This window comes from Orycteropus afer, unplaced genomic scaffold (genome assembly GCF_000298275.1).
Source record: "Orycteropus afer afer isolate SDZICR_OR568_19922 unplaced genomic scaffold, OryAfe1.0 scaffold00006, whole genome shotgun sequence".
NCBI lineage: Eukaryota > Metazoa > Chordata > Mammalia > Tubulidentata > Orycteropodidae > Orycteropus > Orycteropus afer.
Window position 1 is genome coordinate 25,467,263 of NW_006921593.1, and position 19,686 is coordinate 25,486,948.

At 52.5% G+C, this 19,686-nt stretch overlaps 1 protein-coding gene across 1 annotated transcript; it reads left to right on the top strand.

Annotated features, from left to right (window-relative positions):
• Window positions 1-2,236: 2,236 nt before the first annotated feature.
• On the top strand, window positions 2,237-14,983 carry LOC103199411 (Holliday junction recognition protein). Its single transcript, XM_007943699.2, has 8 exons — window positions 2,237-2,338; window positions 2,613-2,679; window positions 3,486-3,541; window positions 4,752-4,815; window positions 9,975-10,039; window positions 10,823-10,915; window positions 11,798-11,867; window positions 13,530-14,983. Exons 1-8 carry the CDS (start codon window positions 2,243-2,245, stop codon window positions 14,981-14,983), a joined length of 1,965 nt encoding a protein of 654 aa, XP_007941890.2. The 5' UTR covers window positions 2,237-2,242.
• Window positions 14,984-19,686: the final 4,703 nt, after the last annotated feature.

Consider the following 19,686-nt stretch of genomic DNA (forward strand, 5'->3'; position numbering starts at 1 on the left):
TACACCTCAATATAAAGAAAACAAAAATGCTCACAATGGGACCAATAAGCAGAATCATGATAAATGGAGAAAAGATTGAAGTTGTCAAAGACTTCATATTACTTGGTTCTACCATCAACACCATGGGAAACAGCAGTCAAGATATCAGCCGTCATATAGCATTGGGCAAATCTGCTGCAAAGGACCTCTTTCAAGTGCTGAAGAGCAAAGATGTTTCCTTGAAGACAAGGGCACACCTGACCCAAGCCGTGGTATTTTCAATCGCCTCATATGCATGTGAGAGCTGGATAATGAATAAGGAAGAGTGAAGAAGAGTTCATGTTTTTGAGTTGTGGTGTTGGCAAAGAATGCTGAAAGTACCCTGGACTGCTAAAAGAACAAATCTGTCCTGGAAGAAGTACAGCTGGAATGCTCCTTGGAAGCGAGAATGGGCAGACTTCATCTCACCTACTTTGGTCACGTTGTAAGAAGGGACCATTCCCTGGAGAAGGATATCATGCTTGGCAAAGTGGAGGGACAATGAAAAAGGGGAAGGCCCTCAATGAGATGGACTGACACAGTGGCTGCAATGATGGACTCAGGTATAGCCAAGATCGTGGGATGGCCCAGGACCGGGCAGTATTTTGTTCTGTACGTGAGGTCGCCGTGAATCAGAGACGTCTGGATGGCACTTAACAACAACAACAAGAATTTACAGCCTTGGAAATCCTATGGGGCAATTCTGCTTTGTCCTTACAGGGTGACTATGCGTTGGAATCTACTGGATGGCAATGGGTTTTGGATGATGTTTATGGTGTTTGTCAGCATCTGTCAATGTTCAATCGGTTGGGATTTATTTTCTCATTTTAAACACATATTCTTGATGTGTGTTCATAAGGAACCTGTATCTTGACCTGTTGTTCATACAGAACAAGAGGACACTGCATGGTTTAAAATCAAGAAGGGAGTGAGTGTGTCGGGGTTGTATCCTCTCCCCATACTTATTCAATCTGTACGCCGAGCACATAATCCTAGAAGCTGGACTATATGAAGAAGAATGTGGCATCGAGATTGGAGTAAGAATCATTAACAACCTGCAATATGCAGTCGACATAACTTTGCTTGCTTAAAGTTAGGATGACCTGGGGCACTTACTGATGAAGATTGAAGAATACAGCCTGCAGTATGGATTACATCTCAATACAAAGAAAACAAAAGTCCTCACAACTGGACCTAGAAGCAGCATCACGATTAATGGAGAAAAGATTGACCTTGTCAAAGACTTCACCTACTTGGTCATGTTGTCAGAAGGGACCATTCCCTGGAGAAGGATGTCATGCTTGGTAAAGTGGAGGGTCGGCGAAAGAGGGGAAGGCCCTCAACGAGATGGACTGACACAGTGGCTGCGGCCATGGGCTCAAATATAGCAAGAATCATGGAGCTGGCACGGTCCCGCCGGTGTTTCATTCTGCTGTGCATAGGGTCGCTGTGAGTCGGACACGGCTCGAGGGCACCTAACCACAAGAAGAAACAAATATTCACTAGCAAGACGGTAAATCTTCATGGAAGTAGGTTGCCTCATCTTCTAGAAACCAGAAGGGCTGGTGAGTTTGAGCCACGAACCTTCTGGTTAGCGGTCGAATGCCTTAGGCACTGCACCACTACAGCTCCTTTTGTTTTCGTTTGGTTTAAAACAAATATTCACTTCCCCGTGAATATTTGCATGCATAATTTGGGGTTGTCTTTCTTAAGGCCCCACCCCCGCCACCCCAAAATCAAACTTGTTGCCTTTGAGCAGATTCCGACTCCTAAGAACAGAACCTCGGAGCGAGCTTTCTTGTCCTGGGATCTGCGCAGAAGCGGTTCACCAGGCTGTCCTTCCGGGCGCCACTGGGTGGGCTTGAACCGCCAACCATTAGACTAGCAGCAAAACTGCAAGCACCACCCGGCTCCCTGGGCTAAGAATTCATAATTCGCAAGATTCTCATGGAGCTGTTCACTAATAACACAAAGCGCCTGGCGGAACCAGCCACCTCGCCCCCGCCCAGAGGCGGAACCTTCTCCTCGTTCCTTCCAAATTACCCGCGGCGCCTAGAGGAAGAGGCGAAAACACTTTTGAAAGGCCCAATCAGCGCCCTGCCTGACAGCACCAGCCAGTAGGAAGCCTTGGTGGCGCAGGAAGGCGGGAGCAGCTTAATCGAGCAGCGGCGGGAGCGTGTGTCGGTTCTGCTCCCTTTGGGGTCGCGGCTGCACCTTGCGCGCGATGGCGGACGACCTCAGCGAGGAGGCCGAGCTGATGCGGCAACTCCAGGACAGCCGCCGTCGCTTCCAGAGGCGCATGCAGCAGCTAATAGACAAGGTGCGGCCCCCAGCTGCGTCTGGAAGAGGCAGCCGGACGCCGGGCTGGCCGGACTATGGGCAGGGGGCGGCGGTAGGGAAGGGGTCAGAACCTGGGTGTAGCGAGGCAGGACCCGGCTGTGAGAGCGGCGGGCATTGACAGGTTAGGGACCTGGGACAGGGAGACTGCGGGAAGAGGGAGGCGGGTCCGGGACCCAGGTATGGCGCAGCCACCTTCACCTGAGAGGGGTCGGGAGTCTGACCTCTGATCTGACGGGCCGCCCTTTACTCCGCAGTACAACCAGCCCTTCGAGGACGCCCCGCTGGTGGAGATGGCCACCCTGACCTACCGAACGCCCCAGGGTACGGAGTGCTCGCGCGGGTCGGTCTGTGACCGGTGCCTTGGGGAGTTTTGAAATGCCGGTCGTGCGTTTATGAAAATCTACCTTGTTCATCTGCCTCGAGGGAATTCCGGAAGGCACGGACGGTGGAGCGCGCTCCTGGCCGGGCTGGCGGCTCACACTGTCGCCCCCTGTCACCGTGGGGGAGTTGCTTAGCCTGGCTGAGCGCGTTCATGTGTGAGATCGGGAGGGTGGCGGCCGCCGCGGGCCCTGTAACAGCTACACGAGGGCGCTGGCGGGCAGTCCCTGTGTCCGTAAGCATACTGCCTCCTGTTCTGTTTGACTCCGCTAGTGGAGGCGAGAGGACCGGGTGGCCTTCTCCGGCTGGTCCTGCTAGCTAGTGGGGGGCAGGATTAGGGGTGTCTGACTCTAAAGCTTAGAGTGGACCCAGTGCATTGGGCTTGCTCCGTGCTCAGAGACCGCCCACGGTCCTTGCTCTCCGTGCCTACAGACTGTAGCACACAGACATCACCCATGTTGTAGGCTGAGGGCAGGACCTGGCATGTGTTCCTTGTTTCATTCAACTTAGGGGGTCAGTGGTGTCGTTTGAGGAGTGGCTGTTGCAAGAGATTTTCCTTAATGACAAATTCATGTGCAGTCTCTTGAAATCAGAAGCCTGCAGCCTCAGAAAGAATATGTCACGCTTCAGCGCCAGGCTTGATTGGCAGCCGTCTTTCCTTGGCTGGTCACCTTGGGTTTCCTGACGTTCAGGTGGAGTCGGAATCTGGCGTTCCAGCTGACTGAAGTGGCTCTGCTTCTCTGCCGCAGGTCTGAGGCTGTGGGGCGGCCAACTCCTCCGGGAAGGAAGCAGAGAACGGATGCAGGTGATGAACGTTGCTCTTCGTTGCCAGCGGCCTTGCTCTGGAGGACTGTTGGCGTGAATGCTGGTGTGGGCTCTGCCACCCCACTCTGCTCTGGGAGTTTCCGGAACATTCCACGGGGCTCCCAGTTGCTTTCACAGTGTCCTCACCTCAACTCCCTTATTTTCTGTTGGTTTTCAACAATTTACTAGGAAGTATTTCTGCTGTTGCTTCACCAGTACCAGGAGGACCTGTCTGTTTCCAAGCTCTTTGTAACCCTGTTTTTCTTAGGCCACGGGCTGGGAGTTCAGACCACCCTTGGATTAATGGGGTCCCACTTCTGTTCATCGTCTTTAGCTGCCAGGCCTCGGTGTAGCTTAAGCTCTAAAGAGCAAGAGGGTGGTGGCCGGCTTGAAGGCAGCCAGGTGACCCCCCAGCATGTGCCACACCCGCCCTCTGGCTCCACCCACACAGCTCACGCTGTCCCTGCTGATTCCCTCTAAAGAGAACGGGACATCACGGCATCATGATAACCCTACGTCACCCCTCAGAGCCTTGTCAGTGTTTGTGGGTGCTGCCAGAATATGCCCTAGTGGACCTTGGGTTCATTTTTGTTTTGGTTCTCTGCATGCTGTAGTCCTCGTCAGCCACACGGGGCCCTGGGTCAGCATGGTCAGCCTCACGGGGACTAGGGTCGGTGTAGTCAGCTACACAGGGGCTGGGTGAGTGTGGTCTGTGCAGAGAGGCCCTTCTTGATGCCTTTGTTTCTCTGCTCCCCACTGTGCCACCCCTTCCCTCACCAAGTAGCCCAACCAAAGAAGAACCTGCTCCTTCCGAGAAGTCTCAGGCTTCTGGTGGGCTTTTGGGGCCTTTCATAGTAGCATGTGAGGTGGGAAGCGAGCCATGGTGGCACAGTGGTTAAATCACTTGACTGCTAAGCAAAAGGTTGACGGTTCAAACTCACCAGCCACTCAGTGGGAGATAGATGAGGCTGGCTGCTTCCATAAAGACTGACAGCCTTGGAAGTCCTCTGAGGCAGTTCTAGTTCTCCTCTGTCCTCTAGGGGTGCTATGAGTCAGAATCCGGCTCGATGGCCTTGGGTTTGATTTGGTGAGAAGGGAAGCTGGTGAAATGTGCAGTCTCACATCTGCTCGTGGAGGGGTTGTAGGGTCATGACTTGACAGCAGCTCTGAAGGGTCACACTGCTGACCCGGATGTGTCTTGTCTTCTTCAGCTGGAGGAATCCCCCGTGAGGCTGATGAGCTGGGGAAACGGCCCTGGGCGAGCTGCAGCCACAGGTCAGTATGCGTGTGTGAGGCCCGGCACACGTGAGCCTTGGCTGTGTGTGTGTGTGTGTGTGTGTGTGAGAGTGGTAGAACGTTTGCTGTGACACTTGGTGAGGGGCAGCCCGACAGATGTCTCTGTCACAGCATTTTAAATCCTAGATGCCTTGTTCTTACTGTTTGTCGTTCAGAGGTGAATTTTAGAAACCTGAGACAGTGATGTGCCCTCTTCTTCCCGTGAGGTTCCTGGAGCGGAGGGAGCCGTGTCCTGCTCACCACCCCCCGTCCCATCCACAGCGCTCCAGACAGAAGGGACTCAGACGCATCTCTTTTTTTAAAAAAACCTTTTTCCCTTTAAGAAAAAGTCAGAAATTTAGTAAGAAAGGGAAATTGCCTTTATGGGGTGGTACTGTGCACCAGCTGCCCGCCCCTGCAGGCCTCCCTTCCTCTTCAGGGGTTCCTTTGCCTTCCTCAGCTGGGTGTGTTACCTTACCCACTCCCCTGGCCTGTTTTCTCAGGAGTCCAGCCGCTGTCACCCCTCTCACTGCCTTCACCCCAAGTGCAGCCCCTCCGCAAAACGGTGTAAGAGTCTCCTCATCTTGGGTGCTGTTCTGCCATATTCTTTGTGCAGGACGCTCACTGCCCTCCTGCGGGCTCCTCACCCATCTGTCTATTCTCGGCTTCAGTGGTGCCTTGTTCTCGGTCTCCACCTTCCTTTCCTGTACCTTTTTCTCAGCCTTTTTATAGGCCCGTCTGCCGTCTTCACAGGGCTCCCTTCTCAGGGCCCATCTGAACACCTCTCTGCCCCCCGGGGGAGCCCACAGCTCCGGGATCTGCTGGCTGTGTCTCCAGACCAGCTCCCGTCTGGGGGTGTTTCTGCCTGGGAGCATCTCGGCTGGTGTCCCGCAGCGGATGTCATCTGGATAAGTCCCACCCAGTGAGCTCGCCCTTCTGTTCCATGCCATCGTCTTCCCAGTAGAATAAGCCAAAAAGCCACAGGCCTCCGTCCCAGCCTCTCCTTGCTGGGACCCAGGACATCACTGTCCTTGCTTTTGCCTCCTGACTACCTGTCAGACCTGACTTCAGCCCCTTCCCCGCTGCCACCCTCGGGGCATACCACCTCGCTGCTTGAAACACGACAGTGACTCTCATTTGAAAAGTAAGGAGAGCTGGTGGTCTGGGGAAGTCGAATTAGAAAGACCTAACGGGGCTGGGCTGCTATGTGTGGGTGTTTGTGCAGATTGTTACTCCGTAAATCCCCAGTTCCCAGGGTTCCCTGGATGGGCCTGAGCCAGTGGGATTCGTTGTGTCAGGGCTGTGCTGGCCATTACAGTCACCACTTCCTGTGGAGGTGTGATCTGTGCTGACGGCTGCATCTTCTTCATCACTAAGTGCTTCAAGCCCTTTTTGCTTCTCGTGAGCATGGTGGCGTCTCCATATTGCAGGTGGTTAGTGAGTCTTCCTCCAGCCCTGATGCCGCATCCTTCATAGAGCCCAGCTTCTCCAATAATTTGCTCAGCATACAGACTGAATAAGTATGGTGAAGGGACGCACACCCTTCCTGCTGTTAAACTGAACAATTGATTTAAATAGTTAAATTGAATGTTGTTGTTGTTGTTGTTATGTGCCGTCAAGTTGGCCCCGACTCATAGCGACCCTTCCTTGGGTTTCCAAGGCAGTGTCACTACGGAAGTAGATTGCCCAACCGTCCTTCTGAGGAGTGGCTGTTGTGTTTGAACCACCAGCCCTCTGGTTAGCAGTCAAGTGCCTTAGCCACTATCCTACCAGAGCTCCTGAAAATTGAATATAATTTAGAATTCTGTTCTTCTGCCTCCTTGGCCACATGTCACATGTCATAGCATGTGTGGCTGGCACTGCCGTCTCACGTGGCAGAGGACGTTCCGTCACCGAAGGAGGATCGGACAGTGCCGGGCCAGGGTCTCAGCATCACTTGAGTCAGCTTACTAAAAGAGCTAACCAAAAACCCACTGCCATCAAGTCGATTGTGACTCATAGTCACCCCTATTGGGTTTTGAAGGCTATAAATCTTTACAGAAGTCAATTGCTTCATCTTCCTCCCATGGGAACAGCTGGTGGGTTTGAACCACCGACCTGGTTAGCTGCCAGATGTCTCACCCACTATGCCACCAGACAGTATAAAATCTGCTTCCCCTTCCCCTGCCTCCTAAGGCAAATTCCTGTCCTGATAGGTTCTCTGGGTTACTACAGGGAAACCTGTGAGAGCTCGACCACCGCAGGCTGCCTTGTTTTCTGCGTGTTGCAAGTTTCAAGCCTTTGGCAGGGTACAGTCTTAACCACTTTTCTATCACACCCTGATAGGTGCTGTGGAGTCATTTCCACCTTGTAGCGAGCTCACGTGCAGTGGAGTGAAATGCTGCCCGATTCTGCCCCGTCTTCACAGTCGTTGCTGTGTTTGAGCCACTGTGTCATTGCAGCCACTGTGTCACTCCGTCTCACTGAGAGCCATCTTCTTTTCTGCTGGCCCTCTGCTTTCCCAGGCATGATGTCCTTCGCCAGGGACTGGTCCCTCCTGATAACATGTCCAAAGTGTATGAGATGAACTTGTGCCGTCCTCACTTCTAAGGAGCATTCAGGCTATACTTCTTCAAGACAGGTTTGTTTGTTCTTCTGCAAGACCATGGTATGCTCAGTACTCTCTGCCAACACCGTAATCCATAGGTATCCGTTCTTCTGTCTTCCTTATCCATTGTCCGACTTTCACGTGCATATGAGATGATGGAAAATATGATGGCTTGGGTGAGACACGCCTTAGTCCTCAAAGGGACATTTTGCTTTTAACACTTGAAAGTGGTTTTGCCCAATGCAGTATGTCATTTGACTTCTTGACTGCTGCTTCCATGGACATTGGTTGTGGATCCAAGTAAAATGACATCCTTGACAATGTCAGTCTTTTCTCCGTTTATCCTAATGTTGCTTATTGGTCCAGTTGTGAGTATTTTTGTTTTCTTGATGTTGAGATGTTATCCACACTGAAGGCTGGTGGTCTTTGATCTTCATCAGAACGTGCTTCAAGGCCTCTTCACTTTCAGTGAGCAAGGTCGTGTGGCACTGCTCTTCCATCATCCTTTCCACAGATGTGGGCTTGATTCTTCTGTGTTGCATCCAGTGAAGGCCTTGTGTTTAATTGAAAAAAGTAACAGCATAACGCACTGCTGCATCTTTTGTTGGAACGTCTCAGTGGGTACTCCGTCAATTCCTGGAGGCTTGTTTCTCAGCAGTGCCTTCAGTGCAGCTTGGATTTCTTCCTTCAGTACCATCAGTCCTTCATTATATGCTACCTGCTGAAATGGTTAATGTCAACCACTTCTTTTTGGTACAGTGATTCTGTGTATTCCTTCCATTTTCTTTTGATGCTTCCTGCTTGTAAATATTTTGTCTGTAGCATCTTTCAGTAGTGCAGCTCAAGCCTTGAATTTTTTTCTTCACTTCTTTCAGCTTAAGAAATGCTGAGCGTGTTCTTCCCTTTCAGTTTTCTAACTCTAGGACTTTGCACATTTCATTATAATATTTTGTTTTTTCTAGCTGCCCTTTGGAATTTTCTGTTGAGCTCTTTTACTTCATCATTTCTTCCATTCGCTTTGGCTACTCTTAGTTCAAGAACAAGTTTCAGAGTCTTTTGACGTGCATTTTGGTCTTTTCTTCCTTTCCTGTCTTTTTAGTGACCTTTTGCTTTCTTCCTGGATGGTGTTCTTGATCCCACCCCACAACTCCTCTGGTCTTTGGTCATTGCTGTTCAGTGGTCAAATCTCTCCTTGAGATGATCTCTAAATTCAGATGGGATATACTCAAGGTCATACTTTGGCTCTCATGGACTTGTTTCAATTTTCCTCAGCTTTAGCTTGAACTTGCATGTGGGCAGTTAATGGTCTCCTCCATGGTTGGCCCCTGGCCTCGTTCTGACTGATGATGTTGGGCTTCTCCATCATCTTTTTCCACGGATGTAGTAGGTTTGATTCTTGTGTAGTCCATCCAGTGAGGTCCTTGTGTTTAATCGCCATTTGTGTTATTGAAGAAAGGTATTTGCAGTGACCAAGTCATTAGTCTTATGGAGTTCTGCCATGTGGTCACCAAGGCTGTATTTTCCAAATATTGATCCTTGTTTGTTTCCAACTTTCTCATTACAGTCATTATCAGTGTATCTGGATTGCATGTTTGATCAACTTCAGACTGCAAAAGTTGGTAAAAATCTTCAATTTCTTCATCTTGGGCATTAGTGGTTGGTGCATAAATTCAAATAATAGTCGTAGTAAACTGGTTTTCCGTGTAGGCATATGGAGATTATCCTCTCACTGACTGTGTTATATTTCCGGACAAACGTTCCTTTGATAATGAGTGCAACACCGTTCCTCTTTAATTTATCATCCCTAGCATAGTAGACCGTATGATGGTCTGATGCAGGATGGCCAATACCAGTCCATCTCGGCTCCCCAGTGCCTGGAATAGCCATCTCTAGCCATTCCATTTCATTTTTGACAACTTGTAATTTTCCTAGAGTCGCACTTGTACATTCCAGTTGTAAATGGATGTTTGCAGCTGTTTCTTCCCATTTTGAGTCAAGCCACATCAGAAATGCAGGTCCCAAAAGCTCCGCTCTGAGAAGGCAGCCCTTTACCAGTAGTGTACTGAGAGCCTTCCAGCCCAAGGGCTCACCTTCAGCACAGTGTCGCCTGCTGTCCAGTTTTCACTGGCTGATGTTTTCGGTAGCTCTCCGGGTCCTCCTCCTGGGTCTGTCTGAGCCTGGCAGCTCCGCGGGGAGCCTGTCCACCTGACCCAGCTGGGATCTGAAGTGCCAATGGCAGAGCTCCCAGCATCACAGCAACACATAAGCCACCACAGCGTGACAGACTGACAGATGGGTGGTGGCCATCCCCACATCATTAGCATCACTGTTAGTGGGCAATACTTGCAATTTCTGTCTGGCACGTTTATACCCTACACAGGCTCCAGGTTCGCTGGTTTCGCTGTAATAACCGCTGACAGCTGTAGATGGCCAAGGCCTTCCTCGAGGATGGCACATTTGAAGTGGGGGGGTTTCTGCTACAGGACCTGTGCAAGTGAAGTACAGGCTCTCCGAGAATGAGAAGCAGACGCTGTCCTAGACACTCTGACCGATATTGCCTTTTTGCTTTTAGGTTCAAAGAGCAATGATGTTGATGCAGCGTTAGACCAAGGAGACAAGGTGGCCATGGCCATGGCGGTAAGAATGACCTCGTGCAGTGAGTGCACAGTCGGGCGAGAGGCAGCCCCATGTGTCCTCAGCTCCGGCCACGCCTCCCAGGGCTGCTTTCCTGGCACTCTGGGCTCCCTCCGCTGAGCCTCTTGTCTGACTGCTTTGCACAGACGTTTGCCCACACACCTGTGTGACTTTCTTTTCCTTCTGAACAGGGTGGAGGTCGTGACCCTGCAGGAGAGCATGTTCTGGAGTACTAAGTGGGGAGTGGCCGTAAAGTTGGTGGCCCTGATAGTAGAGAGTTGAGATGCTGGCCCTTCCCTGACAGTAGTGGCTCATGGGGCCCCGTGTGCCATCCCGTATCCCTGTCCTAACCCCACAGGGGCAGCGAGTGGAAGCTGGGGCCCGATTTGAGGTGTGGTGTGGTGGGTGAGAGACAGGAGGGTGAGCACTCCTGAGTGACTCCTTTTATAAACATACTGGTGGGTGCCCGTGTCCGTGGCTGGGTCCTGGATCCTCCTGAGAGCGTTCAGGTCACTTTAACATCTTTCTGGTCTAGTGGCACTGTTGTAAATTTTCTCCAGACTTGAGTGTTTTATCTTTTGCTGTCTTTTGGATCGTTAGCATTAGAGAGTCCCCTAAAGCCAGGTGCTTTCTCAGAGGGGTTGCCTGGGAGCAGTCGCTGTGAGAGTGACTTGAGGGAGCTTCATTTTGACATTTGCGCCATCCCATGCGGTGCGGGCTCCCGTCACAACGCGGGCCCTCTGCCACCCATGGCGCCCTTGGAACACTGACTTCTCTCTTGGTCAGCCTGCCGTGCCCCAGAGCCCTCTGAAGAACGAGCTGCGAAGGAAGTACCTGACACGAGTGGACGACCTGCTGCAGGGGAAAGGGTGGTCAGAGGTAACCAGCCTCCGCAGGCCTCCCTCTGTGCTCTGGTCTCAGACTAGGCACACGCCAGAGTGCAGTGCGCTCGTGATTTTGTTTGCCCCCCTTACAGACCCTGGATAGAGTATCTGGAGTGATGCTCTCACAGTTACTCTGGGCACATTTCACCCTGAGGCTCATAGATGTTTGCACTTCTTGCATGAGCACTCTAGGCCCACTGTTGTCAGCTGCCAGTCTCTCGGTGGCCCCATGTGTTAGGAGAGTAGAACCACCTGCGTGGTGTTTTGTCCTGTCGTCTGTATAGAAGTAGATCACCTGTTCTTTTCTCCCTGAGCCACTGGGTGAGTGTGAACTACATACCTTCTCCTTTAACCTAAAATAGTAACTGATGGCCTGTTGGTGGCTGTGTGGGTCAGAGGTGGCATCAGGAGGCGGGAGCAGCCCTGTCATCTTACTGGTGGCTTGGCTTTGCCCAACACCTCCTGGCCTCATGCTGTTGTTGCTACCCAGGTAGTGGTGGGTGAGGAAAAGAACCAGACCCCTTGAGGGAGCCACTGGCAGACACTGTCACAACGTCCACATGTCACTGTGGAAGCCATGTGGACATTTCCAGTTCTCACGACCCTCTCACTGTCATTGTTTGAAGCCCAAACCAGCCACTGTCATTGGAGTCACAGGCTGTCAGAGCTGCTGTGCTGAGAACATGGGGCAGAGTCATACGCTGTCAGAGCCACTGTCCTAAGAATACAGGGCATAGTTTGAAGAGAGAGTGGCTCTTTTCCACCATCCTTGGAAGACCATTGCATGATGGGGAAAAGCCAGCCAAGCGTGTCCCATGTCTCAGGACCCAGCAGTGGTTTTTTTTTATTCATATGTAACCATTTGCTTTGCTTTCAGTGCACATATTACAGTGGCGGAGAGGATGCCCAGGTGACCTTGAGCCCAACGTTGGCCGAGCCTGCCTGGGGTGAGTGTGGCAGATAAGCCGTGTGACCGCAGGCCAGCTGTGCCCAGCTGTGCCAGTCAAGTCCTTTGCAGCCTTTGTTCATTTAGTCCATTCAGGGTCCGCCCAAGCATTGCCCGTTCATCTGGTGGTCAGATCACCTTCACTCTACACGTTCTTTGGCCTTTTTGTTGTTGCTCTCATCCTCCCTGTCATGGACATTCTTGTGTAATCCAGCCAGTGGTTTTACAGAAATCGCCACTGGGGTCCTTCGCTGACAGTATTTGCTCGTGGGACCCTATGTGCCGTCCGGAATCCTGGCCCTAACCCCACAGGGCAGTGGTGGAAGCTGGGACCCGATCTGAAGTGAGGCAGTGAAAGACAGGAGGGGGATTGCTTCCTTGGGGTTACATTCATGTTAGACATTTTTCACAAACGTCCTACACAAATGAGAACGTGCCCTTCACGGTAAGTGGGGTTGCTTAGTTAAAAGGGCGCTCTAGATTTCTCAGCTATGAGATGCTGTTTCCCACTCAGTCCTCTTCGTGGGTGATGAGACCGTGAAAGCCTTTTCCCCAAAAAAAGCCATTGCCCCTCCCCCACAGTCTCAGTAGTCAGCGAAGGTTACTGCCTGGGGTGGTAGTTGCTGACCAGTCCTCTTCCACCTTTGGTGGTTTAAAGAATCATCAAGACTTGTTTAAAATCCAAGGGCCACATCCATTGCCAGACGCAGTCTGATGCCAAGATGGTCCCAAATTTGCCCTTTGGGAGCCCCTGTCAGTCCAGCTTCTGTGCTGTTGCCACATCCCCAATGGCTTTTGAGCACAGCACCCCCACCACACCCCTGGTTGTCACCAGCTTCAGTGATGTACCCTTGTTTTGTCAGTCATAGTCTCTGAAACACTCAAAATTGCAGCACCAGCCGCTGCTGTGGTCAGTGCCACAGAGTTGGGGGTCACAAGTTCCGAGCAGCTGTGTGTGTCCTCAGACAGGACCCCACACAGATGTCCGTTCAGAGCGTGTGTTCACTGTTACTGGGACTCCCCTCTCCCTCACTGTCTTTACCGGTTTGATAAGTTAGGTTCACGTGGGTCTGTGCCTATTCGATATATATATGGAACTCTGGTGGCACAATGCCCAAGGCATTTGACTGCTAACCAGAAGGTTGGTGGTTCAAACCCACCAGCCACTCCACAGAAGCAAGATGGGGCATCCTGCTTCTGTAAAGATTTACCACCTCGGAAACCCCAAGGGGGTCGCCTGAGTCAGAATGCACTCGATGGCAGTGAGTGTGGTTTTCTTGTTTTATACACGCACACACAATGTTTGACATGGCGCAGAAGTCAGAGCTGGGCAGCAGTGCATTCGGGAGTCTTATTCCCTTCCCACCTACACCCATAGGTAAAAAAAGTTGTTAATTTCTGAGTTGTAATTGGCTTCTGGAAAGGTAACTTTCTGAATGGTAGAGGAGGGAAGCTGCCTTTGGGAAATGTAGGGTGGGAAGTAGAAGTGACACTTGAATAGCCAAAGAGAGCACTCTGAGCAGAGGCTGTCCCCAAGCCCTGCTGGGGGCACTTTGTCTCGTGTTTGTTGTCGGCCATTCTCCGCTCCTCAGTCCCGTGGTCTGTGCATCTGGATGGTGGTTAAAAGCTGAGTCACGTTCACGTTGTGTTTTTTTCCTCCTAGGAGACAACGGTGATGTCTTTGTCAAGAAGCCTGGTGGCCCAGTCAGGTCAGCGTCACCTCTCGGAGAATGTGAGCCCTCGGCTGACTTGGCAGTGGTGCCTGGAAATGCCAGCCACCACAGCTTGGTAAGCCACCAGTCCCTCGAGGCCGAGGACGTCTGCGACGTGACCATCAGTGACTTGTATGAAGGCATGCTGCACTCCATGAGCCAGCTGCTGGGCACGAAGCCATCCTGCGTCATCTCCACCAAGACCCTCATCACCAGACCCTGGAGCTGCAGGTGGCGGCCCCGGTGGAGAGCCAGACTGAACCGTACCTACTGCAAAGGGGGCAGCTCCGAGGAGCGGCGCTCGCCCTGCTCCGAGCCCACAGAAAAGATGGCGGCCCCGAGCAGCACCGAGAGCTCACTGGGTGTTCCCGGCCGAGAGTCGCGTTTCCAGCTGAAGAAAGCCCTCCAGGAGGTGAACCACCCGCAGGGCCGTGGATTAGCTCCAGGCTGGAAGGAGCTTAGCGTGACTCCCCGGAAGCGTTCTCCAGTGATGTGCTTGGACTCCAGCGCAGTGTACGACCTAGATCAGGAGAATAGGTTCATGACGTTGAAGTGGTTAATTTCTCCTGTGAAAATCACATGCAAATCCAGAGCACACCAGGGCCTGGCCAGGAGCTGCCACAGAGAGATTGACGTCAAGTTTGACAAGCTGCATCAGGAATGCTGTCCATACCCCGTGAGCCGGACTTGCCCCCCAGGCTTCTGGGCACTGGACCTGTGCAGAGGTAGCCCCGCCAGCCCCAGCTGCCTCCAGGAAACCCACCAGCTGCGCATTCCTGCCCCACAAAGGCCGCTTGAGGGTTTGGAAGAACTGGGCGAGAGATCTGTTGGAAAGGGTGGATGCTCGCCAAAGTATGATTCTTTCTCAGCTCTCTGCAAGACTGGCCTGGGGCCTAACCCTGACCACGCTGAGTGGCCACCGGCCTGTCTCCTCCAAGGAGGTAGCCCTGCAGTGTTCAGGTCACTGCCACCCAGAGAAGCTATTTCAAAGCCAAGTGTACAGCCCCTAGGCTGTGGAAGGAGTCGTTATGATGATATTAAAGAAAGATTTGACAGACTTCATCAAGAGTATTGTCAGACGTCACCCAGGCGGGTGACGGAGTCTTCCTGTACTGGACTGTCTCCCACTAGGGCCAGCGTGGAAGCCCTGCGTAAAAAGGACTTTCGAGGACACATGGGGGCAGACTCTGCCGTCCAGAGTCCCCAGAAGTCGTTTGGCTCGACCACCACTGAAATTTATCTTGCGACAGGCGTTGTCCGCACTCCCTGGAGGGACCACCAGTCACCTGCAAAAAGACGCAGGTTGTCAGACCCCCAGGTGTGTGGACAGTGGGCCGAGTCCTGGAACTCCACAGGTGCAGGCAGAGCTGACCTGAGGCTGAGGGGGGTGTTTCGCCCTTTGTAGCTGGACATGGGAAAGGAGGTATGTTTCTGTCGGTTGGATATGGGTGTTTTAGTTGAGTGGCTGCTCTGTGGGTGAAAGCTTTTAACAGGTTAGCAAACTTGGTGTGTCCCTAAGATAGGGTTCTTGGATGAGGGGTAGTTTCCTACCTGCGCTCCCAAACCAGCACCCATGTCAGTGACGTTGTCATTGTCCTAGCCATGTTCTTAGATGACGAGTGTGTGCATCTCCAGTGGAATGACGCATTAAGGAGCTTTCTAAAAACATCTCCTCGTCACGCCCTCCTTTGTGTAACAAACGTGCATACTCGCTTATCAACTATCTCGTTATCCAGCATTTCACATTTATGACAACTTTGAAAAAATTCTCAGGTGGGCCTCTAGTGGTCCGGGCCTCACGTGGGTCACAGCTAGGTCCAGGGCGCCCTCTGCGGGCCGCCCTGAACGATGTCCCGAAGGCCCCAGCGACAACTAGGCCACATGAGGGACAGCAGCCAACCAGCTGTGGGAGGCCTTCTCCCATTTGTCCACGATACCTCATTGGCCACAGAGGGCAAGGGGCAGCAGCTGGAGGAACAAGGTCCCAGGCAGGCAAGCAGGGGAGGCTGGGCAAGAGCCCCAAAGGTGCAGGGAGGCCAGTGGGGGGGAGGCAAGGAGGAGAGGAGAGAAGAGGGCCCACTGTACCGTGCACGTCTCCAGCTGCTGGGGGCAGCCAACGGGCGGTGAGCAGCCAGGCAGGGGAGGTGGACACAGGGCTGTTGATGGCACAGCCCCGACTCACCCAGCGCCAGTTTCACACAGTGACCTCAACTGTGGAACCCACCCATGTCAGTGAGTGAGGAGCCTCTTAATCCTGTACTCTAAACACTAGCTATGGTAAGATAAAACTGGTCTGAGAACAGCAACACTCCCTTTACTTCTGGCTCCCCGTACTCGTCACATGCTTGCCCTGCAGTCAGTGCCCCTACTACCTCTGTCACCTCTCAGGCCTCGAGGTCGGGACCCGTACCATGTCACCCCTCAGGGCCCATGGTCATGACCCTATACCTCTGTCCCCCTCAGGGGCCGTGGTCAGGACCCGTACCTTGTCACCCCTCAGGGCCTGTGGTCAGTGTTCATACTTCTGTCATCCCTCAGGGCCCGTGGTCAGGACCTGTACCCTGTCACCCATCAGGGCCCACAGTCAGCACTCTGTACCTCATTATCTCAGACCTTCCATCCCTTCACTGTGCTCTGCTCACTGGCTTCCTCTAGGCTTTCAGACCATGGGCCTTCCCTCCCGTGGGAAACCTTTCATAAAACCTTAGAGTACTTTGGCTAGAACTGGGACTCAGTGCTATGAATGAAACGGTGACCACTCCTTCCAGAACATTCTGAGTGTGGGTGGCCTCCCTTGGCCCTGCTCCACATCAATCTCAAACAGGGCCCCTGTCTGCACTCCTGCCCCTATGTAGCCTGCACTGGCTTCTGAACAGAAACCACACACCCTTAGACCCCCAGCGGCCTCCTGGTGGCTGGTTCCTGTAACCACGTGAGGTTACCCTGTGGCTAAGTGCTTGGCTGCTAGCCAAAAGGTTGGCAGTTTGAATCCTCCAACCATTCTGAGGAAGAAAGATGAGGCAGTTTGCTTCTGTAAAGGTTTACAGACATGGGGACCCTGTGGGACAGTTCTGCTCTGCCGTCTAGGGTCTGTCCTGTGATTGGCATTGACTGTGGCTCACAGCCACCCCCAGCAGCCCCTGGGGCTTCCCCAGCTGCCCCGTCCGGCTCTGCCATCTGATGGCACGTCCCTTTCTTTGCCCGGTCAATCCTCGTGTGGGTTTTCTCTGTGGAGGTCCCCCTCTTGGCTTTTGTGTCTCTGAATGCTCTCCTCCTGCTGTCCTCAGCAGGGGGCCCTGGAGCGCCACAGCAAGACACATCCTCGCTGCCCAGGTTCCTCGACTCGGTTCTGAAAACCCCCTGCATTTGTTTCTGTTCAATTTGTTGTTGAAATTTATTTCCATGTACACAGTCATTCTGTCAGCTGACCAGAAGCACACCTGCATCGTGATTTGTCTTCCCAGTCAAAGATCTACCCAGGAATTCAGGTTGTGGGGTGGGTTTAGCAGCCAGGGCCCCGCCTAGTGTCGGGGAGCAGAGGCAGGCCTGACTGTGGACCAGGACAGGGCACCCCCCCCAGCCCCGGAGGGCACTGCTGGATTGGGTGGCATGTCCAACAGTACACACCTCACAGCAGAGGCCACCCCTTAGGCCCAGGCCTGAAGCTGCGGCCCCTCTGCTCCCACTTGGCTTTTCCTGACCATGTGGTCCACCATGTAGGTGTCAGGCGGTTCAGCACGGCTGGTGAAGGAGAGGCTTTTGAGCCACCTCAGCCACGTACTGATGGCAGACACTTGGTGGAGGCTGTTTTCTGAGGGAATCTCATCTGTCTGTCTGTCCCAGATGATGGCCTCTCAGGATGGACTGTTTGTCAGTTGGAAGGGGTATTGACTGAAGACAGCCTCTTAGCCTCTGGAGCGCCCTGACACAGTAGACGTGTGGACTCTGTCCGCAGCCCTGCTCACCTGGCCCCCAGCTGCTTCTCAGAGCCCCTCCTGGCTGTTGTACTGTCTCTGTTCCGTGATTCTCTCTCCCCTCTCTGGCCTCTGTCACTTTGAGTCCCAGGAGCTGGCAGCTCCCTTCTCTGCCTCAGTTGTCCACTGCCTACCTGCCAACCCCTCACCAGGCCATCTGCCCTCATTTGTGTACCTGCTCAGCCTGAAGGAGCCCCGCCCCCCCGCCAGCCACACAGTGGGCACCTCAGCTTCCCAGAGACCGCTGCAGGGTGCAGCCGGCCTACCTGCTTTGAGCAGTGTCTCAGGGCCAGGACCAAGACGGCTCGGCCCCACCCAGACTTGGAGACCTTGATGTAAACATGTTTAGCTTTTATGGGTATGTTTTTCTTCTCTCCCTGCTTATATTATAAACCTCTTGTTGTTATTATTTGCCATCGAGTCGGACCCAACTCATAGCGACACCTCCTTGGGTTTCCGAGGCAGTATCACTACGGAAGTAGATTGCCCTATCTTCCTTCCGAGGAGTGGCTGGTGGGTTTGAACCGCCAGCCTTCTGCTTAGCAGTCAAGTGCCTTAGGCACTATGCTACCAGAGCTCCCATAAATCTCTTAAGGGGCCAAATCTTAGTGACCTGTGATGACATAAGGGTTTTAGTGGCTGACTTGGGAGCCCCCTGTGCAACACGCTAACCCCTTTAAGCATCATCTCGCTAAATCTGTGCACCAGCCTGGTTGGGTAGGTTCCAGCCAATGGGAAGGGCCCTTTCGCCTCTATCTAAATAAGGAAATGCGGGTTCATCTTGTGCTTTCCAGGTATATGCAGCCAAGACGGTGTGAGGCCCGGCTGTGGACACCCAGGGACTTGAGTGCTATGCTGCACCGCCTGCTGTCTGGTTCACTGTGTTTTCCCCCTTCCTTAGACATCTGTTCAGCTTGGGGCCTTCTTCCCATAAGCACAGACACTGAAGACAGCCCATGACGCAGCTGGAGAGCAGCAGCTGCCGTCCGGAAGGAGCCTTGGTGGAATGATGCTTTCCCTTTCTTCCCCAACAGGCAAGAAGGCCCAGGATGGAAGAAGAGAGTGATCCGTCTTAGGAAGTCGGTGCAGACATCAACAGAGCCCAGCCGCCGTGCAGTGGCGTCCCCGTCCCCTTGCCCGGCCGTCTTGTAATGATGTCCCTGTCTTTCTTGCTCTCTCACTTAAAAAAAAAAAAAAAATCGTCAAGACCCTGAGAACCTGGTGGTCTTTATTTGCCCTTCCAAGCCAGTGTCAGTGACCAGCTGTGTCACAGATGGCCCTGAGTTCTTTAGTAAATAATAAAGTTTCTCTTTCTCTTACCATTTCTAGACCTGATAGTCCTGTTTTCTTCTAAAAATTGAACAAGTCCAAGGAATTCTCCTTACCATTTCCAGTTATGTTAGGAGGCATTGTTTGCTTATAAAACCTAAGTATAAGCCTCGGATAGGCTGATCCTCGTAGGAAAATATGGCTGCTTAGTCTTTCAAAGAATGATCCCTGGTAATGGAGCAGTAAATGCACTCAGCTGCTCACCAAAAGGCCAGCGGGCCACTCCCACCAGCCCCTCCAGGAGGAAGATAAAGCTCGGTTTCCATAAAGCTGACAGCCTGGGAAACCCTGTCAGCAGGTCTGCCCTGCCCTATAAGGTCACTGGGAGTTGAACTCAACGGCAATGGTTGTTAGGTTACTCTTCAAAAGGAACCCTGGTGGCACACTAGTAAACACTCAGCTGATAACTGAAAGGTCGGTGGTTCAATCCTAGCAGCTGTACTGCAGTAGAAGAGACCTGGTGACTAAGAGTACAGCCTAGGAAACACCAAGGCACTTGTCTGTTACACAGGGTGGCTGTCAATCAGAACTGACTGCACAGCAACAACTTAGTATTTTTTATTCTTTTGGTCTTTTAAATTCAGTCCCCATGGGGACTGGGTATCTTCCATATTGTTTGTTGTTAGATGCTACCTAGCAGGTTCTGACCCAGTGACCCCATGTACATCAACAAAATGCTGCCCAGTCACTGTGTCAGTTCATCTCGTTAAGGGTCTTCCCCTTTTTCACTGACTCTACCAAGCATGACATCCTTCTCCAAGGACTGGCCAGGCCCTCCTGATAACGACCAAAGTCGGAGAGATGA

What these genes read in the sequence shown, in the direction of transcription:
- LOC103199411 (XM_007943699.2), top strand. Translation starts at nt 2,243, where the DNA reads ATGGCGGACGACCTCAGCGAGGAGGCCGAGCTGATGCGGCAACTCCAG. An exon ending in GAAGCAGAGAACGGATGCAG is followed by an intron (nt 3,542 to 4,751) that starts GTGATGAACGTT and finishes TGTCTTCTTCAG; the next exon opens with CTGGAGGAATCCCCCGTGAG. An exon ending in TGGGCGAGCTGCAGCCACAG is followed by an intron (nt 4,816 to 9,974) that starts GTCAGTATGCGT and finishes TTTTGCTTTTAG; the next exon opens with GTTCAAAGAGCAATGATGTT.